The sequence below is a fragment of the Carex rostrata genome, chromosome 5 (assembly GCF_964058835.1).
Source record: "Carex rostrata chromosome 5, lpCarRost1.2, whole genome shotgun sequence".
NCBI lineage: Eukaryota > Viridiplantae > Streptophyta > Magnoliopsida > Poales > Cyperaceae > Carex > Carex rostrata.
The window spans coordinates 6754025-6770130 of NC_135922.1; the positions used below are offsets into that span (position 1 = coordinate 6754025).

The 16106-nt window shown below is 34.7% G+C and overlaps 2 protein-coding genes across 2 annotated transcripts; both read left to right on the plus strand.

Annotated features, from left to right (window-relative positions):
* The first annotated feature begins 1122 nt into the window (after positions 1-1122).
* LOC144554755 (monoterpene synthase 8, chloroplastic-like) lies at positions 1123-4426 on the plus strand. The gene is made up of 7 exons (XM_078303082.1): positions 1123-1376; positions 1458-1716; positions 2023-2404; positions 2493-2711; positions 2787-2925; positions 3619-3867; positions 4075-4426. The coding sequence occupies exons 1-7, from the start codon at positions 1194-1196 to the stop codon at positions 4363-4365; spliced, it is 1722 nt and encodes a 573-aa protein (XP_078159208.1). The 5' UTR covers positions 1123-1193; the 3' UTR covers positions 4366-4426.
* Positions 4427-8154: 3728 nt separating this feature from the next.
* Positions 8155-13064, plus strand: LOC144554670 (putative laccase-9). The gene is made up of 5 exons (XM_078302986.1): positions 8155-8337; positions 10754-10908; positions 10997-11370; positions 11565-12539; positions 12908-13064. The coding sequence occupies exons 1-5, from the start codon at positions 8230-8232 to the stop codon at positions 13036-13038; spliced, it is 1743 nt and encodes a 580-aa protein (XP_078159112.1). The 5' UTR covers positions 8155-8229; the 3' UTR covers positions 13039-13064.
* The last annotated feature ends 3042 nt before the right edge of the window (positions 13065-16106 follow it).

Below are 16106 nucleotides of genomic sequence, written 5' to 3' on the forward strand. Positions count from 1 at the left end.
ATTTGGATCGGTTATTTAACCGATCCAGATTATTGTAGTATCAGTATCGCCTTCATCAGGATCGGTTGTATTCCGATACTAATATGCGTATATAACCGATCCTGATTCCATATTTTCCACTAGTGGTATTATTTTTATGTTGTTTTGATTAATATCTGAAATTTGTTTTTCCATGGCAACTACATCACTAATTAGCTCTCACATTTAATTGAAAATTTACTATATATTTAAACTATTTATTGAATGACGAAGATGACTCACATCTCTCATTAATTATATATTGTCCACTGGAACTTCAATTCAAGAGTTCTAAAATATTAATTTAGTACTTATTATCTATCAGTTGGATTTAGTGGATTGAAAAAATCCGACCGGATCAGACCTGACCCGGCCAAATCGAGGACCGTCTCCGAACTGGGCCCGTATTTTGAACTAGACTCCCGAAAACCCGATCTGCCCAAACCCCCGACCTGATTAGCCCCGACCCGGACCAACCCGAGACCCGCCTAAACTCAGACCAAACCAAACCTGGACCGGACCAAACCTAGATCGAGCCGGACTAAACAGAAACAAACCTGTTTCGGCGAGAAACAGTCCACTGTTTTTTAATAATAAAAAAACCAGACCCGGACCAAGACCCGGACCAGACCCAGACCCGACCCGCACCAACCTGTGCTAATTTGGGACCGAGGGTCAAGCACAGGTTTGGTCCAACTCTACCAAATGGTACCCACCGGACCCGAGCACCGTGGGAACCATGGCCCGGGTGGGTTCGGACCGACGGGACCTGACCTGACCCGTTTGGTAAACTACTTCCAATACACGGTTCAAAAACCGTGCAAATTTAACAACCCTATTGTACACGACTCTCATAGACACGGTTCAAAAACCATATAAAAGCCCATTTTTTAACCGTGGTTAGTAGCATTTTGTGTACTAGTGCATACAGTCCTCTTTTATTGCTGCCATGTTAAGTTTATTATTGTCCAACGTGGAAAAAAAATGTAATCAATGATTTACCATATATTTAATTTGTTCTAAATATAGTATGATATCTTGGTGGATCATGTGTAGGAGAGTTGTTAGGTAATCAGACTATATATCTATAAATGGAAGAGTAGTCCAGCAATCTGAAATTTATATATACGCAGCCACAAGTATCTCCTATAATTTCATTAGAGCTCCTTGCATAAATGGCTCTATGCTTTGCACTTCCACCTTTCATCCCAGTTCAACAGAAACAAATGAGAGTGACTTCATATAGGTTATGTATTAACGCAAATTTACAATCTGCCGGGTTCGAGCGACGGTCGGGACACTATCAACCTACCATATGGAATAATAACTTCATCCAATCATTTAGTGGAAACAAACATGTAAGCAAATAAACATATATATTCAGTAAGAAACTGTTCATGAAGCTTATAAACTGTTTGTTTCTGTTTCTGTACATGAAGGAGGGTAAAAACATGGAAAGAGTATGCAAGCTCAAGAAAGAGGTGAGTCAAATGATATACAAGGAAGAGTTGCTCAGGGATAAATTAGAGCTTGTTGATACGTTGCAACGCCTCGGAGTCGCATATCATTTCAAGGACGAGATAAACTGTGTGCTTACCAACATCCATGAATCAATGGGATCTGCAATGCCTGATGACCTTTATGAAGCATCACTTCTTTTCAGACTGTTGAGGATGCATGGATTTAGCGTACAGGAAGGTATATTTTTTGTATCTTTATATATTTCTAAGACAAGATTAGTTGTCAACTATCATGTATCTTTAAATGTATTATCAAGTTGGAAAGCTGGCAGAATGCCTTCAATAGTTTTAATAGAGATAGTAGTAGAAACACATTAATTTGTTGTTAGTTAATAGTTTTAATGGAGAACTAGTCTTTGTTGTTGTGAAAATAATCACATATTTTTCGTGTAGAAGATTGGAGATTTTACATGTACAATTTTACTATTTTTTATTTCTTTTAAGATTAATTAAGATGGAAATAAAGTCTTTCAACTTTGGGCAGATATATTTAAAAATTACTTCGACGAAAATGGAAACTGCAAAGCAAAGCAATATTCAGACATGAAAGAGATGATCAGTTTGTACGAGGCTTCTTTTATAGCAAAAAAAGGAGAAAATGCGTTGGAGATGGCCCGACACTTCACAACCAAACACCTAACAATTTTTTTGGAGAGCTCTATTGTTGATAATTCAAGGCTAAAAGAACATGTTGCACATGCACTGGAGCTGCCTCTGAATTGGAGGATGCAAAGAATTCATACTCGCTGGTTTATCAAGCAATACAAGATAGACGAGCAGATGAGACCTGCACTGAGGGAACTGGCTGTTTTGGATTTCAATTTAATTCAAAACTTGTACAAGAAAGAACTAAAGCAGGTGTCAAGGTAAATAACAATTATAACACCTTATAAATTCAATAAAAAGTATATATTAACATCTTTTTAAATTTCTTTTCACTTATCTTTTGTCCAGATGGTGGAATGAATTGGGCCTTTATGAAAAACTACCATTTATTCGCGATAGGCTGGTTGAGAACTACATCTGGAATGTAGGCTTCGCTTTTGAGCCAGAGCATTCAAGTTATAGAATAGCAATGACACAAGCAAGCTGCCTGATTACAACAATTGATGATATCTATGATATTTATGGGTCATTGGATGAACTTGAGGTCTTTACTAACGCCATCCAACAGTAAGTTCTTGTATTTTGTTTCATTCTGAATAATATATAGGCTATTTCAATTCTTAATTATCATTTTTTTTGAAGATGGGATGTCACTGCTTCAAAGGGGCTTCCTGAAAACTTTCAGATGTGTATTTTAGCTCTCTTTAAGACAGTTGAAGATCAGGGTAACCAAATCTTGAAAGAGAAAGGACTTTATGTTATTCCGCATCTTAGGCGAGTGGTAATTAATAAATCCATATCACTGTTTTTCCTTCTGCATAATTTTGTTGCCATCCAAAAATTAAAAGCGGGCGGAATTTCATTTATGCCCCTTAAAAATCTTGAAATTACGTATTTTCCCTCTAAAATTCATTGTATCACATTAACTCTTCTAAATTTCAAAAACTGACAAACTCATTCAATTTATTGCCTTTTTCTGATTGAAAAATCATTTGAAATTTATGAAGTTCTCAGTAAAAAAACGAAAATATCTAGTCCATGTAAAAAAAAGTGTGGTCAGTCTTCTAATTTTTGAGGTTCTCTACTTGTAACGCATACACAATGGTATTTAGGCATACGCTTGTTTCATATCACAAGAAGAAAATGAATCACGTGTCCCCATACCTGGCCGATTAGAAGACTGAACATTCGTCTTAAATATACTAAATATTTTATTTTTTAACAGACGGTAAAATATACAGATACTTTATAAATTTAAAAATTAATTTTAATAGAAAAGAAAATAAATTGAATAAATTTGTGACTTTTTGAAATTTAGAAGGGTATATATCATATTATGAATTTAAAGGGGGATACATAAATTCAATATTTTTGAGGGGTATACGTGAAATTCTCCAAAAATATAATGAAAATGAAGACTGACTGAACAACTATTAGTTTTTTTGTACATTTATTATTGGAAACAATTTGGCAGTGGAAAGATCTATGCAAATCATACATAGTGGAAGCAAGATGGTATCACAAAGGATATGCACCAACATTGGAGGAATACCTTGAGAACGCATGGGTCTCAATTTCAGGCCACATAGTTCTTTCCTATGCCTACTATATAAATGATTATGTTACTGCCAAAGATCTGGAGCAGTTCTCATCTGGTTATCCGGACATTGTTCGGTATTCATCTGTGATTTTTCGGCTTCATAACGACTTAGCAACATCCACTGTAAGTGCATATATTAAAATAATATGGTTAGAACAAGGTAATACTAATGAATTTTATGTTGTTGCCTACCCATCTGAAAAGATTTTTGAAAATGAGGTTGGTATTATAAACCATCTGAAAATTAAAGAAGAAAATAATTTCTTGTACGTATTGTACACCGCATTTCAAACAATTTTCTTGCATTAAACATCACAATTCTAATTTCAGGACGAGATAGAGCGGGGGTATACTGACAAATCCATTCAATGTTATATGTGGGACAAAGGTGTCACAGAATCTGTTGCTCGCCAAGAAATAAAGGAACTGATTTTGAAATATTGGACAATGCTCAACGGTGAAGTCGTAGGCCATTCTGCTTTTGAGAAGTATATCAATAATGTTGCTCTCAATGTCTCACGTATGGCACATCGTATCTTCCAACTTGGCGATGGATATGGCAAGCCGGACAGTGATACGAAGGATCTAATAACCTCAATATTACTTGAACCAATTAATTAAAACATGTTTTCTTTTTCTTCTTTTCCTCGTTGCTTTCATAATTTTTTTTTCTTTCTCAATATTGCTGTAATTGACTTTGAGAAATTACAGGAATATTGAGGTTAATTTCCTTTATTTTAGGTAATTGTATCTTCCAAAATAAGTTAGAAGCACCGCTATTTTTAATACGCACGGTCACAATAGTAGTAATTTATTACGCGCACTTATATAAATGTATTGAATTACAATAGGAATTCATTTATATGTATACGACAGAATAAGACATGCTATTTGCACAATGAGAGAACATGAGATTTTACAAAAATATATTAATGATTAGAGTAAAGCTAAACAAGAAGAAAAAATATTTAGTTTCTTGGAGCTATTTGTTGTAACTAAATTTGAATTCACTTCTCCAAGGAGAGTGCACCACCAAAAAATATATTTTGAAAGGAGAACATCGGGCGGATTTAATAAGGAGAAATGAATTGAATTCCATCTTTTTTTATCAAAAGTAATTGGTTTTTTAAATAAAATGCTATAAAGCCCATTTCATTGCTGAAATAGATGTTAAGTTACATTCAGTTTCAATATGTTAACTTCTCTCAAAAACAGTAATAAATTCCAGTACTGGAGCTAAAACATAGCACCAGCCAAAATAACCAGATACTGACATAGAGTACCAGACAAAATAGCTTCCAACTAAACTGTAGCAGAACACAAACATATTCCTAAAGGATGGTACTAAGCGTCTAAGCCAAATGATACTGGGCTGACAGTAATACTAACTACCTACTAAGGTCAGTGGTAGTGGTCCCATGTTGGCATGTTGTTTATTTTTCCTTCAGAATGTAGTGATGATAGTTTTTGTAAAAAAATAAAAAGTATGAAGCTGTTGGTACCATTTTGGCTGCTCATTGGTGAGCATGGTGAAGATGAGCTGACCCTCCCTCGTGAGGAGGAGGACATGGTGGATCACTGCACTCTACCAAAAAGGGACTTCTGGTTCACCCTCGGATAACATACTGTTATCGGTTGTCAAAGGGAGTTGATTGATTGTGGAGGAAGTTTAATCTTCTGGCAGGCGTAAGCTTCACCATTAATTACCCCGAGAGCTCATATGGTCTCGAGCACCTCGTCATTCTGGGAATTAAGGCCTTTCATGAACTAAATATTAGAATTAGGGTCTCATGCTTTAATGATTCTATTGGATTTATTAATTGGTACACCCGTTATGGAAAACCCGAATTCAAAACCTAACCCGTTATGAAGAGGTGCTGACCTGTTATGAAGGGGTGCAGACTCTTTATGAAGAGGTGCAGACCCTTTATGAACGTGTAAGTGTAACAGCCAAGAAAGAGAGAAGAGATAAAGAGCACCAAGAAACAATCTGTTAAGAATTGAAGGTTTTAGGTTGTGGAAAACGCAAGGCTTCTGGCTTTCGCTTGTGATTTTTTGCAGAACCAGTGATACTGCTACGCTTGTAAGATCCGCTTCCGCACGAAGATTAACGGAGTAATTTGTAAGTTCTATCCGTAAATTAATAGATTCTTTCACCGATGCAAGTCTGGAATTAAAGATACCATGATGCATAGTACTGGCTAAGAAATATGGTATCCCAGTCTGTCTGAGTGTGAATTCCTCAAGTCCCTTTTAGCATGGATTTCAAAGCTTTAAGGTCTGAAAAGGGTTCATATTCCTTTCAGACTATTGTCTCAGTTTAACCCAAGGGGCTCTAATCCTTTGGTTTGATATGGGTGCTTTTGGGTTGTCAACTTGTAACTTTAGGTTTGATATCGGAGCTTAGGCTCCATGAGTGGTTATAAGGGTCCAACTGTCAAGGGTTTGCGGTTGTATGGGTCCAACTAGGTTTAATTGGGCTTTAATTGGATTTGGTTTGGTTTAATTTAGATATGATTCAGATTGTTGGATTTGATATGGATTAGATATTTATTTGATTAGGGTTTGATCAGACTTGATGTGGGGCAATTTGGTTTGATTTCATGTTTAATTGGACTTAGTTTGAGCTTGACTGGGCTAATTGGTTTGGATTCAATTGGACTTGATTAGGACTTTATTGGGCTTGGTTGAGGTTTAGAGTTGAATTGGGCTTGATTTGAGTCTATTCGGGATTAATTGGGATTTATTTAGATTGAGATGGATTGGGAATTATAGACATGGCCCAAAATATGGTCGGTTAGAGGTTCATTCTTTTGGAATTAAGCAACTAAACACAATTAAGCAATATTAATTCTGTTGTGCATGCTTCATATATGATCAATTATGTTGCTCGGCTGTATGAATCTGCAACTTGCACCCATGCATCGCTCTCATATATATATTTAACTGAGCAGAATACTAACCTTACCGCATTTGGTTCCCACTTAATTAATGCCGCAATGATAGTATTCAATTTATAAATGAACCTGCAAATTATAGTTGCCACATGGTTCCCTTAAATTTTGAATAATCTTCTAATTTGTTCCAATCTTGCACAGACAGGGTTTCAGACCTACCAAGTTGAAGAATCCGCATCCTCTGAGATATCTCATATATTGCGTGACTTTTTGAAAAATCTCAACCGTTGCAATACGTTCTGCGCAAATCTCAAAGCTCAAATAATACTGGCCCCATACGTCACCACACCCGAATAGGCACCGGACACGTCAGTCACGCAAAATATGAGATATCTCAGAGGATACACGCTCCCAAGTTGAAGCAACCAAACAAATTCAAATATAGGTAAATCATCAATTTCCCCTTTGGAAAAATCATATTTCTACTAAATATAGGTAAATCATCCATGCTAATGAAAGTTATGGAAAATAAATGTGATATTAAGTTGTTTATAAATACTTTTAATATAAGAGTAATATTACCTCGCACTGGACCATCTTGATGTGTGGCACCTCCTTAAGTTGGTCTCTTTTTTAACTTTATCAGTAAATAGGAAAACTACATTATTTCTATGGTGGGAATTGTTTTTCTGTAGAAATTAATATAAAATAAGAGAGAGAAATAGAGAAAATACATTAGATTTTTCATCGATAGAAAGCTTAGTAGGATTTTTACTGATTCAAAAATCAAAATATTTGAATTGGTAGGAATTCTACCGATCCAAACTTAGTTATTTTTTTTTATACATAAATGAAGGAAATTCTTCTATTAGATCTCTAGTAAAGTATTAAATGTTTTTCCAATGTAGATGGAATGTCTATTATAAATCTAAATTTTAAGATACTATATTTCTATTTTACTAAAGAAAAATTATAGTTTACTAGAGAAAATTAAAAGAGAAAAAATAAAAACTGGTTTGGATTGGTAAAATTCCTACCGATCCAAACTTTATTTTTATTTTTAGAATCGGTAAAATCCTACCGATCTTTCTATTAATAAAAAATCGGATGCACTATTTTTGTCTCTCTTCATTTTTATTAATTTCTACTCAAAAAAAGTCTCCCAATGGTGAAGTATATGGGTCACCCGTAACCAATAAAACAAACATTTATTAATGATCTTATGAGCATTTCTTTAATTAAACGTTTTAAGTATGATGCATGGGTCACCCATAACCAATAAAAATCGCTGACAAATTAAAGGTTGCTTTATTTACACACTTTATTACACTAATCATTATTGATTATCCATTCTTGGAAGGAAAAGGGGTTATTTTATTACAATATATAAAAAAATTCTTCAAGTAGTCGGTGTGTAGAAACTATATCTCACTAAACCAAATTATTTTTCTTCCTATAAAAACCCATAAATGCATGTTCTCTAAAGCTTACTAAACCAAATTGATTGCAAGTATTCTCCTCGGAGAAAGTAAACAACCCAACAAAATATTGAGCATTGGTTTTGGTTTATTTTTAATTTTCAAGCACCATGTTTTTTAGTAAGCTTTTCTTGTTATGGCCAATAGCCGTTGGTCTAATGCTATGTTGTTTGTTCTCCATCCCTTGTGAAGCCAAGATTCAACACCATACTTTTATTGTAAGTGATTTCTCTGCTATCACAATTCACAATGTTTGGTATAATTGTTATTCTATTTTATTTTTATAAATTCACGAGTTCTAGTTTGAATATTCAAGAAATAATACAAAACCTTCAAAAGAAATATAGGGCTTGAAAATATAACTTACTTTAATTGGGACCTAGGTTTTTTTAATGGGCATCAGATTGAAATTTATTCGATGTCCAATGTAAGTGAATGCATATTCTCTGCATTAACTCAAAAATGAATCTTTTGAGTTAATGAATTTCAACCGTCTGATTTTAAACAGAGCCAATTCGACCCCTGCTTATGATATAGGGAGCCCTTTAATATTAGTGTGAATTTAGTCTGCATGAATTTCAAAACAGATCGGATGGTCAAGATTCATTAACTCAGAAGATTTCCTTTTGAGTTAATGCAGAGGATACAAATTTCAATGTAAGTAGTCCGATACATGTCGAGATTTGTGCGAGCGAATTTAAAATTTAAATATGGGTTGATTGTTTACTTTAATCTCGATATAAACCAAACCAAATGTCTTAAATCGGACATCAGGTGAACTTTGGTCCCCCCCCCCCCCCCCCCCCCCTCGCACACCTATCTCAATTAAATTATCATATATAATATTGATCACATAATACACTTAGGTAAAAAGGACGACTGGGGTTTTTGTCCAAAAAGTTTTAAGACAAAATCTTATTTAAAGCTGGATTTAGACCGTCCGATCTATACCAAAATTTATATAGATATTTTAGATTCACGAGACTGTTTAAATTTATTATGTTATAAATTAATTTGTTATGAATCTCAACACAGAACGGCTGATTTAATTTGACTTTAGATAAAATTTGTCTAAAGCTATAATTGGACAAAACCCAATTCCAAAAAGGAACATGCATGGAAATATATGGCATCTGACGGAAATGCTTTACATTTTGATGTCCTTTTGACATTAATAATGTCATCTCAAGTGAGGAAATGGTATTTTACAAATTACGGATCCATCCTTATTATAACTCCATATGAAAATGTACATAGAGATTAAATTTTATATTTTAAAAAAAAAATTTATTGTTTTCTGGATAGATTGACAATCACTATTTTTAGATGGTTCAAAATCTTTAGATCGACCCGATAATCATATTCTATCTATCTAAAAAATAGTAAACGGAATCTAGAAAATATAAAATTTGATCTCCAAGTACATTTTTATATGGATATTATTTTGAAATGTTTGGATCAATTGTTTAAACGGATATATAATTAATTCATAGTACAGTACCATTTCGCTCTTTGTAAAGTACTCAGAGGAGAATCTAGCCTATATGAATTAATGGAGATCAATTGACGCCCATTAATTTTCAATTTTGTTATATTTAGACTTTATTTTTAATATATTTTAAGATAAAATATTATGGATAGTGTGAAATTAATCATCATTCGTAGTAGAAAATCTTTATATGCTTAACCTCTATTTACATTTGATCCCTATAATATCTAAAAGTCTAACTCCGTCCTGAAAGTACTGTAGCCTCACTCATGTGATCTCATCATGCATGTTGCATTCTTTGGTGTTGTTTGCCGCCTCCTAAAAGTACCTACTGCATGCTCTTTCTTTATCCCTATTCTTTTGTTGGTGCCATAGTGCCACCTAACAATAGACTTCCCAGCTCACTCAGATTAAAAAATTCTGGATTTTCTATGAAATCTAAATTTTTTTTGTTCTTACAAAATTTGAAGAAAAACTATAAATTATAATTTTCTTAAATATTATGGTAAAAAGTGATTTTATTCATATAGTTCAGTGCTACAAATGTACAATACTTTTTTTTATTAATGTACAAGAGTGAGTCTATGGTACTATGCATATCACGATTTGGTCCGTAATACGGATTAATATTTTTGTTTTTTAAATTCTAACGGTCGATCCAAACCGTTCAACATGATTTACATATGAATATGTACTTGCAGACTGAATTTTATATTTTTTAGAATTGTTTTACTATTTTTTAAAATAGATAGAAAATCACTGTTTTTTAATGGTCCAGAATTTTCAGATCAAGTGATTTTCTACCTATCTTAAAAAATAGTAAAAAAATTCTAAAAAATATATAATTCAGTCTGCAAGTAGATATTCATATCGAGATCATGTTGAATGATTTGGATCGACTATCAGAATTTAAAAAATGAAAATATTGATCTGTATTACAAACAAACCCGTGATACGCATAGTACTGTAGATTCACTCAATGTACAATACAATCCAAACATACAAAAAATAATTTCGAGGGTTAATCAAGTATACACACTGTGTATGGAACCAATTATACAAAAATACAATCCAAGTATGAACTTTTTACTTGATAGATACTTTTTTTTTTTACTTAATTATTTGGTTTTTTTTACCTTAAACAGATTCAAGAAGCTACCTACACCCGGCTCTGCAATAACACAAAGAACATATTAACTGTCAACGGATTATATCCGGGACCCACTATCTCAGCTCGCAAAGGCGACATAGTCTATGTCAAGGTCATCAACAGAGGGAACAAGAACATCACCATGCACTGGTACAGTGGTACTATACAGTATCTGCACTATTAAGAAAGAATTATTACAACCATGAAAGACTAACATGTATTCATTTAATTTCTATAGGCATGGCATAAACCAGCCGAGGGACCCGTGGTCCGATGGACCGGAATACATTACTCAGTGCCCTATCCAGCCAACAGCCAACTACACACAACGGATCCAATTTACGGAAGAAGAAGGCACACTCTGGTGGCATGCACATACCGAATATGATCGTGCTACTGTTCATGGTGCTATTGTTATCTACCCGAAGCTTGGAACCACTTTCCCCTTCCATAAACCTCATAAAGAATTCACGCTGATTCTAGGAGAGTGGTGGAACAAAAACATAACAGATGTGTACCAAACTGCAGTTGAAAAAGGCGGTCAATTCGAACTGTCTGATGCCAACACCATCAATGGACAGCCTGGTGACTTCATGCCATGCTCAGAAAATGGTAATTTATTGTTCCCGGTACAGGAAGTTGTTTATTTATAATGCAAGTTGTTAATGGATGTTTCATAAGATCGAGATTCTCTTTGACAGTGTTTGTTGCTTATCAATTAAAAAATATATATATATATTATTTTTTTCAAATATAATGTGGTCTAACTCTAACTACATCAATTTTCATTTTTACTTTTGTTTCAGACACTTTCAAGGTACAAGTCGACCAAGGCAAAATGTACCTCCTTCGTGTTATAAATGCAGCCATGGAAAATGAGTTCCTTTTTGCTGTTTCTGGCCACAATGTAAGGTTGGTTGGAACCGACGCCAGCTATACAAAGCCTTACGTGAATGAATTTATCATGATTGCTCCGGGCCAAACGATGGACCTCCTCTTATCTGCTAATCAATTCCAAAACTCATCTTCCCCCTTCCGTTATTACATAGTGACGAAACTATACTTTGATGGATATTCCGCGGCCCCTAGAGATGCCAATATGACCGTAGCAATTCTAGAATACAAAACTAATCATTCTGCGCCAGCAACAAGACCAGTTTTAACCTCCTTACCATACTCCAACGACACTAAAGCATCATCTGTGTTTACAAGTGGTCTCCGCTCACTAGCTAGCTCAGATCACCCAGCTACTGTACCCCAAACTGTCGATGTCAAAATGTATATCATCATAACTGCGGATGAACAATTGTGCCCTAACAAGTCATGTGCTGGTCCACGAGGTAAAAGGTTCGCTGCTAGTATGAACAATGCTAGTTTCCAAACCCTGAAACCCAAAATTGATGTGCTAGATGCATACTACAATTCTATTGCTGGTGTGTACACCACTGACTTCCCTGACCAACCACCGCTCTTCTACAATTTTACTGATCCCAACATTCCAGAGCAGCTATATATTGTTGAAAAATCGACAAAAGTGAAAGTACTTGAGTATAACACGACCGTGGAGATTGTGTTTCAGGGCACTAGCTTACTAACCGGATATGTTAACCATCCAGTGCATTTGCACGGCCACAGCTTCTATGTCATTGGAAGCGGATTCGGCAACTTCAACAACACAACAGATCCTATGAGTTACAACTTGGTCGATCCGCCACGTCAGAACACTCTGGGTGTGCCGAAGAGCGGTTGGGCAGCTATCCGCTTTAGGGCAGCTAATCCGGGTGAGTTCATTCTTTATTTCTTCCTTTTAAATATCAAATGTATTGAATCTTTTTATTGATTTAATTTTGACAATCAAAGGTGTTACACAACTACAATGAGAACAGCTTGTTTAGTAATATTTGATTGGATATTTTATCCGGGCTAATTAAGTAGCGACGAAGTGCTAACAAATATATCAATAAAAAAAGAAATTTTATTTACAAGGTCTTGAAATGTGAACTCTTCAACCTAGCACTATACAAAAGACATCCAACATGGATATCAAACAACCCTAACTCCTCCACCTAGCACTATTGTTACAAATTGTTGTTTGGAGTGTTTTTCAGACACTAATCCTCCACATATTTTGGTTTTGCAATTAAATTAGGAGTTTGGTACTTGCACTGTCACTACGAAGAACACACAATCTGGGGAATGGATGTTGTGTTTATAACAAAGAATGGTAATAGTCCAGAGGCAAAAATATTGCCTCCTCCTGCCGACAAGCCTCCTTGCTGATTCTACTCAAGAATCACTTTATTTTATGATTGTGATTGGGTTTCATTTATAGCCTACCCCAATTTGTTTGGGACTAAAGACTTGATTGTTGTTGTTGTTGTTTTCAAAGTTTAGTTTGCATTGGTTAATTTATTGTATATTGGTAAATAAAATACTTTTGAAATATCGACCTTTTCCTCGTTAAAATTATGGTTGGTTTTTAATTTGTTATACATTTGTAAATGGATAAACAGATGATCAATAAAGATAATATATGAAAACAATGGCAGAGTATGAGTTGGATTGGGGAACATGGAGATCAAAAATTTAAAGGAGGTGTTAAGAGTTGTCACAAAAAACTAAATTAGAAATTAAGTAGAGTTTTTGTCACTTGGGCTTCTTTTACAGCTTGTACTCCTAGCTTGTGGTAATTAATATTTTAGTGGATTTACTTTGATGGTATACAAGATCCATTGATGAATTGTTTCTAGTAATTGGGTTCCGATAAAGAATTATCTAAGAGAAGAAATATCGGAGTGATAAAATGGGCAAAAGTTTGACTAATTCATACAGTGCACCAATTATATATTTCTTATTATTTCGTCTTTATAGCCTGCAAAACCTTTAGAGTTTTGAGCATACCAGAAAATTCTAAATTGAGAAATATAAAAAGATATATGTTTGTGTTGGTACACAACAAAGTGAGGTACTGAATTAATTGTCATCACAAATTAACAAATTAAAAGACTAAATATTTCTCCTACACATGCTAGGCCTCTAATTTGAATATACATACCTAACGTTTGTGTGATAAGTTTCTAAAATTTAAACCCGATTCGTTATTTTCTTACCCCTTTGACAAAAAATTTGAATCCTCCCGTGTGTATGTATCATAGCTTTCAAAAATCAAGAAAATATTATACTCATGCTGCTTCGCTATAGTCAACTATTTAAAAGATTGACATGTTCAGAAAATATAATTTGGCACCACCATATGCATTAATGCATGCCTACTTTGAATTGCAAAAAAAAAAAAAACTGAGTATATATGACTACTTCAGTGGGTGTACCCAATACCCCAGAACAATATATAACATATAGAATCACACATTCACCTAATACGTACATACATATACAAGGAGAATATGTTTTCTATGGATGATCTTTTTTGAAGTATGTCGTGATCAGGGGCGGAGCCAGACTCTCGAACTATGAAGATCAAAAACATATAGAGATCAATCATATAAAAAATTTCTAAGAATAATGGCGATCAATTTTACAATATCATACTATTTTACTCTAAATTATATAGAAAATCATACCTAAATATATATTTTTTTTTAAATGGAATCAATTTGGCCCCATTTCCTCTGCTTCCCTCCGCCTTGGGTCATGATTGCCATCTGTGCTGATGAGTTTAATTTCTTCCTGGAGGACAGGTACCACTGTTATTGGGGCCACTTACTGATAAATTTGAGTCAAGCTAACAACTTTGAGAAGAACAAGAATATTTATTATTTTTGGAGGAGGTTACAGAGTGTTGTTTGATACAATAGCAACTTAATTGTTTTGAGTATTATGTTGCCCTTGTTATAGCCGCCACATACAGCTCATATATCTTCCTAATTACAACTACTTATATATTTCCTTATTTTGTAATATTTTCTCCTTAATACAATATCTCTAAACAAGCAAATAAATCTAATCAACCTAAACTTCTGCTGGCGCATAAGAGAGCTGCTGGATTGATTGTGGCGTCTCTGACATGTGTATTCCAACACTCCCCCTCAAGTTGGTATACATATATCTGTCATACCCAACTTGTCAATTGAATCATAAAACATTTTGCTAGCCACCCCTTTCGTCAAAATGTCTGCTAGTTGTTCTTCTGATCTTACAAACGGGAGTCTCAAAATTTTTCCTTCTAGTTGGTGTTTGATGTAATGCCTATCCACTTCAACATGTTTTGTTCGGTCGTGCTGAACAGGATTCTGGGAGATCTCTATTGCGGCCTTGTTGTCGCAGAACAATGTCATCTCCTCTTTAGGACCATATCCAAGTTCTTCCAACAACTTCTTGATCCACATTAACTCTTGCAATCCATGCTGAATTCCTCTAAATTCTGCTTCAGCACTAGAAAGAGCTACTGTATTTTGTTTTTTACTTCTCCAGGTTACTAAATTCCCCCCAACAAAGGTAAAGTAACCTGATGTTGACTTCCTATCATTAACATCTCCTGCCCAATCTGCATCTGTATAACCCTCAATTCTAAGGTGCCCATTTTTCCTGAATTGTATCCCTCTTCCCGGTGCACCTTTCAAATACTTTAGAATACGATACACTGCTTCCAAATGTGTCTCATTTGGAGCATGCATAAATTGGCTTACTACACCTACTGCATATGCAATATCAGGTCTCGTGTGTGATAGGTAAATGAGCTTTCCTACTAGTCTTTGGTACCTTTCTCTACATACAGGTGCTTGATCAGGATCATGTTTAAGTTTCAAATTTTGAACAACTGGGGTGTCTACAGGTTTACAGTCAAGTAACCCTACCTCAGCTAGTAAGTCCAAGACATACTTTCTTTGTGATAAAAAAATGTCTTGTTTTGAACGACTTACCTCTATTCCTAGGAAGTATTTTAATCCTCCTAGATTCTTCATCTCAAATTCTTTTGCAAGTTGTGCCTCTAGTACCTGGATTTCTTCTAGATCATCACCTGTAATGATCATATCATCAACATAAATGATTAGTACAGTCAGTTTTTTTTTATTCTTTTTAATGAATAAAGTGTGGTCAGAGTCACTCTGACAATAACCATATTTCTTCATGGCACTACAAAATCTCCCAAAGCATGCACGAGGGGATTGTTTCAAACCATACAATGCCTTTCTTAATTTGCATACTAGTGGCCGTGCACTAGAGTGTTTGTAGCCGGGAGGTAAATCCATGTAAATTTCTTCTTCAAGGTCTCCATGCAAGAATGCATTTTTCACATCAAATTGATGTAGCGGCCAATCTAAATTAGCTGCAAGAGACAACAGAACTCGAATTGTGTTAAGTTTAGCTACAGGTGAGAATGTTTCTTG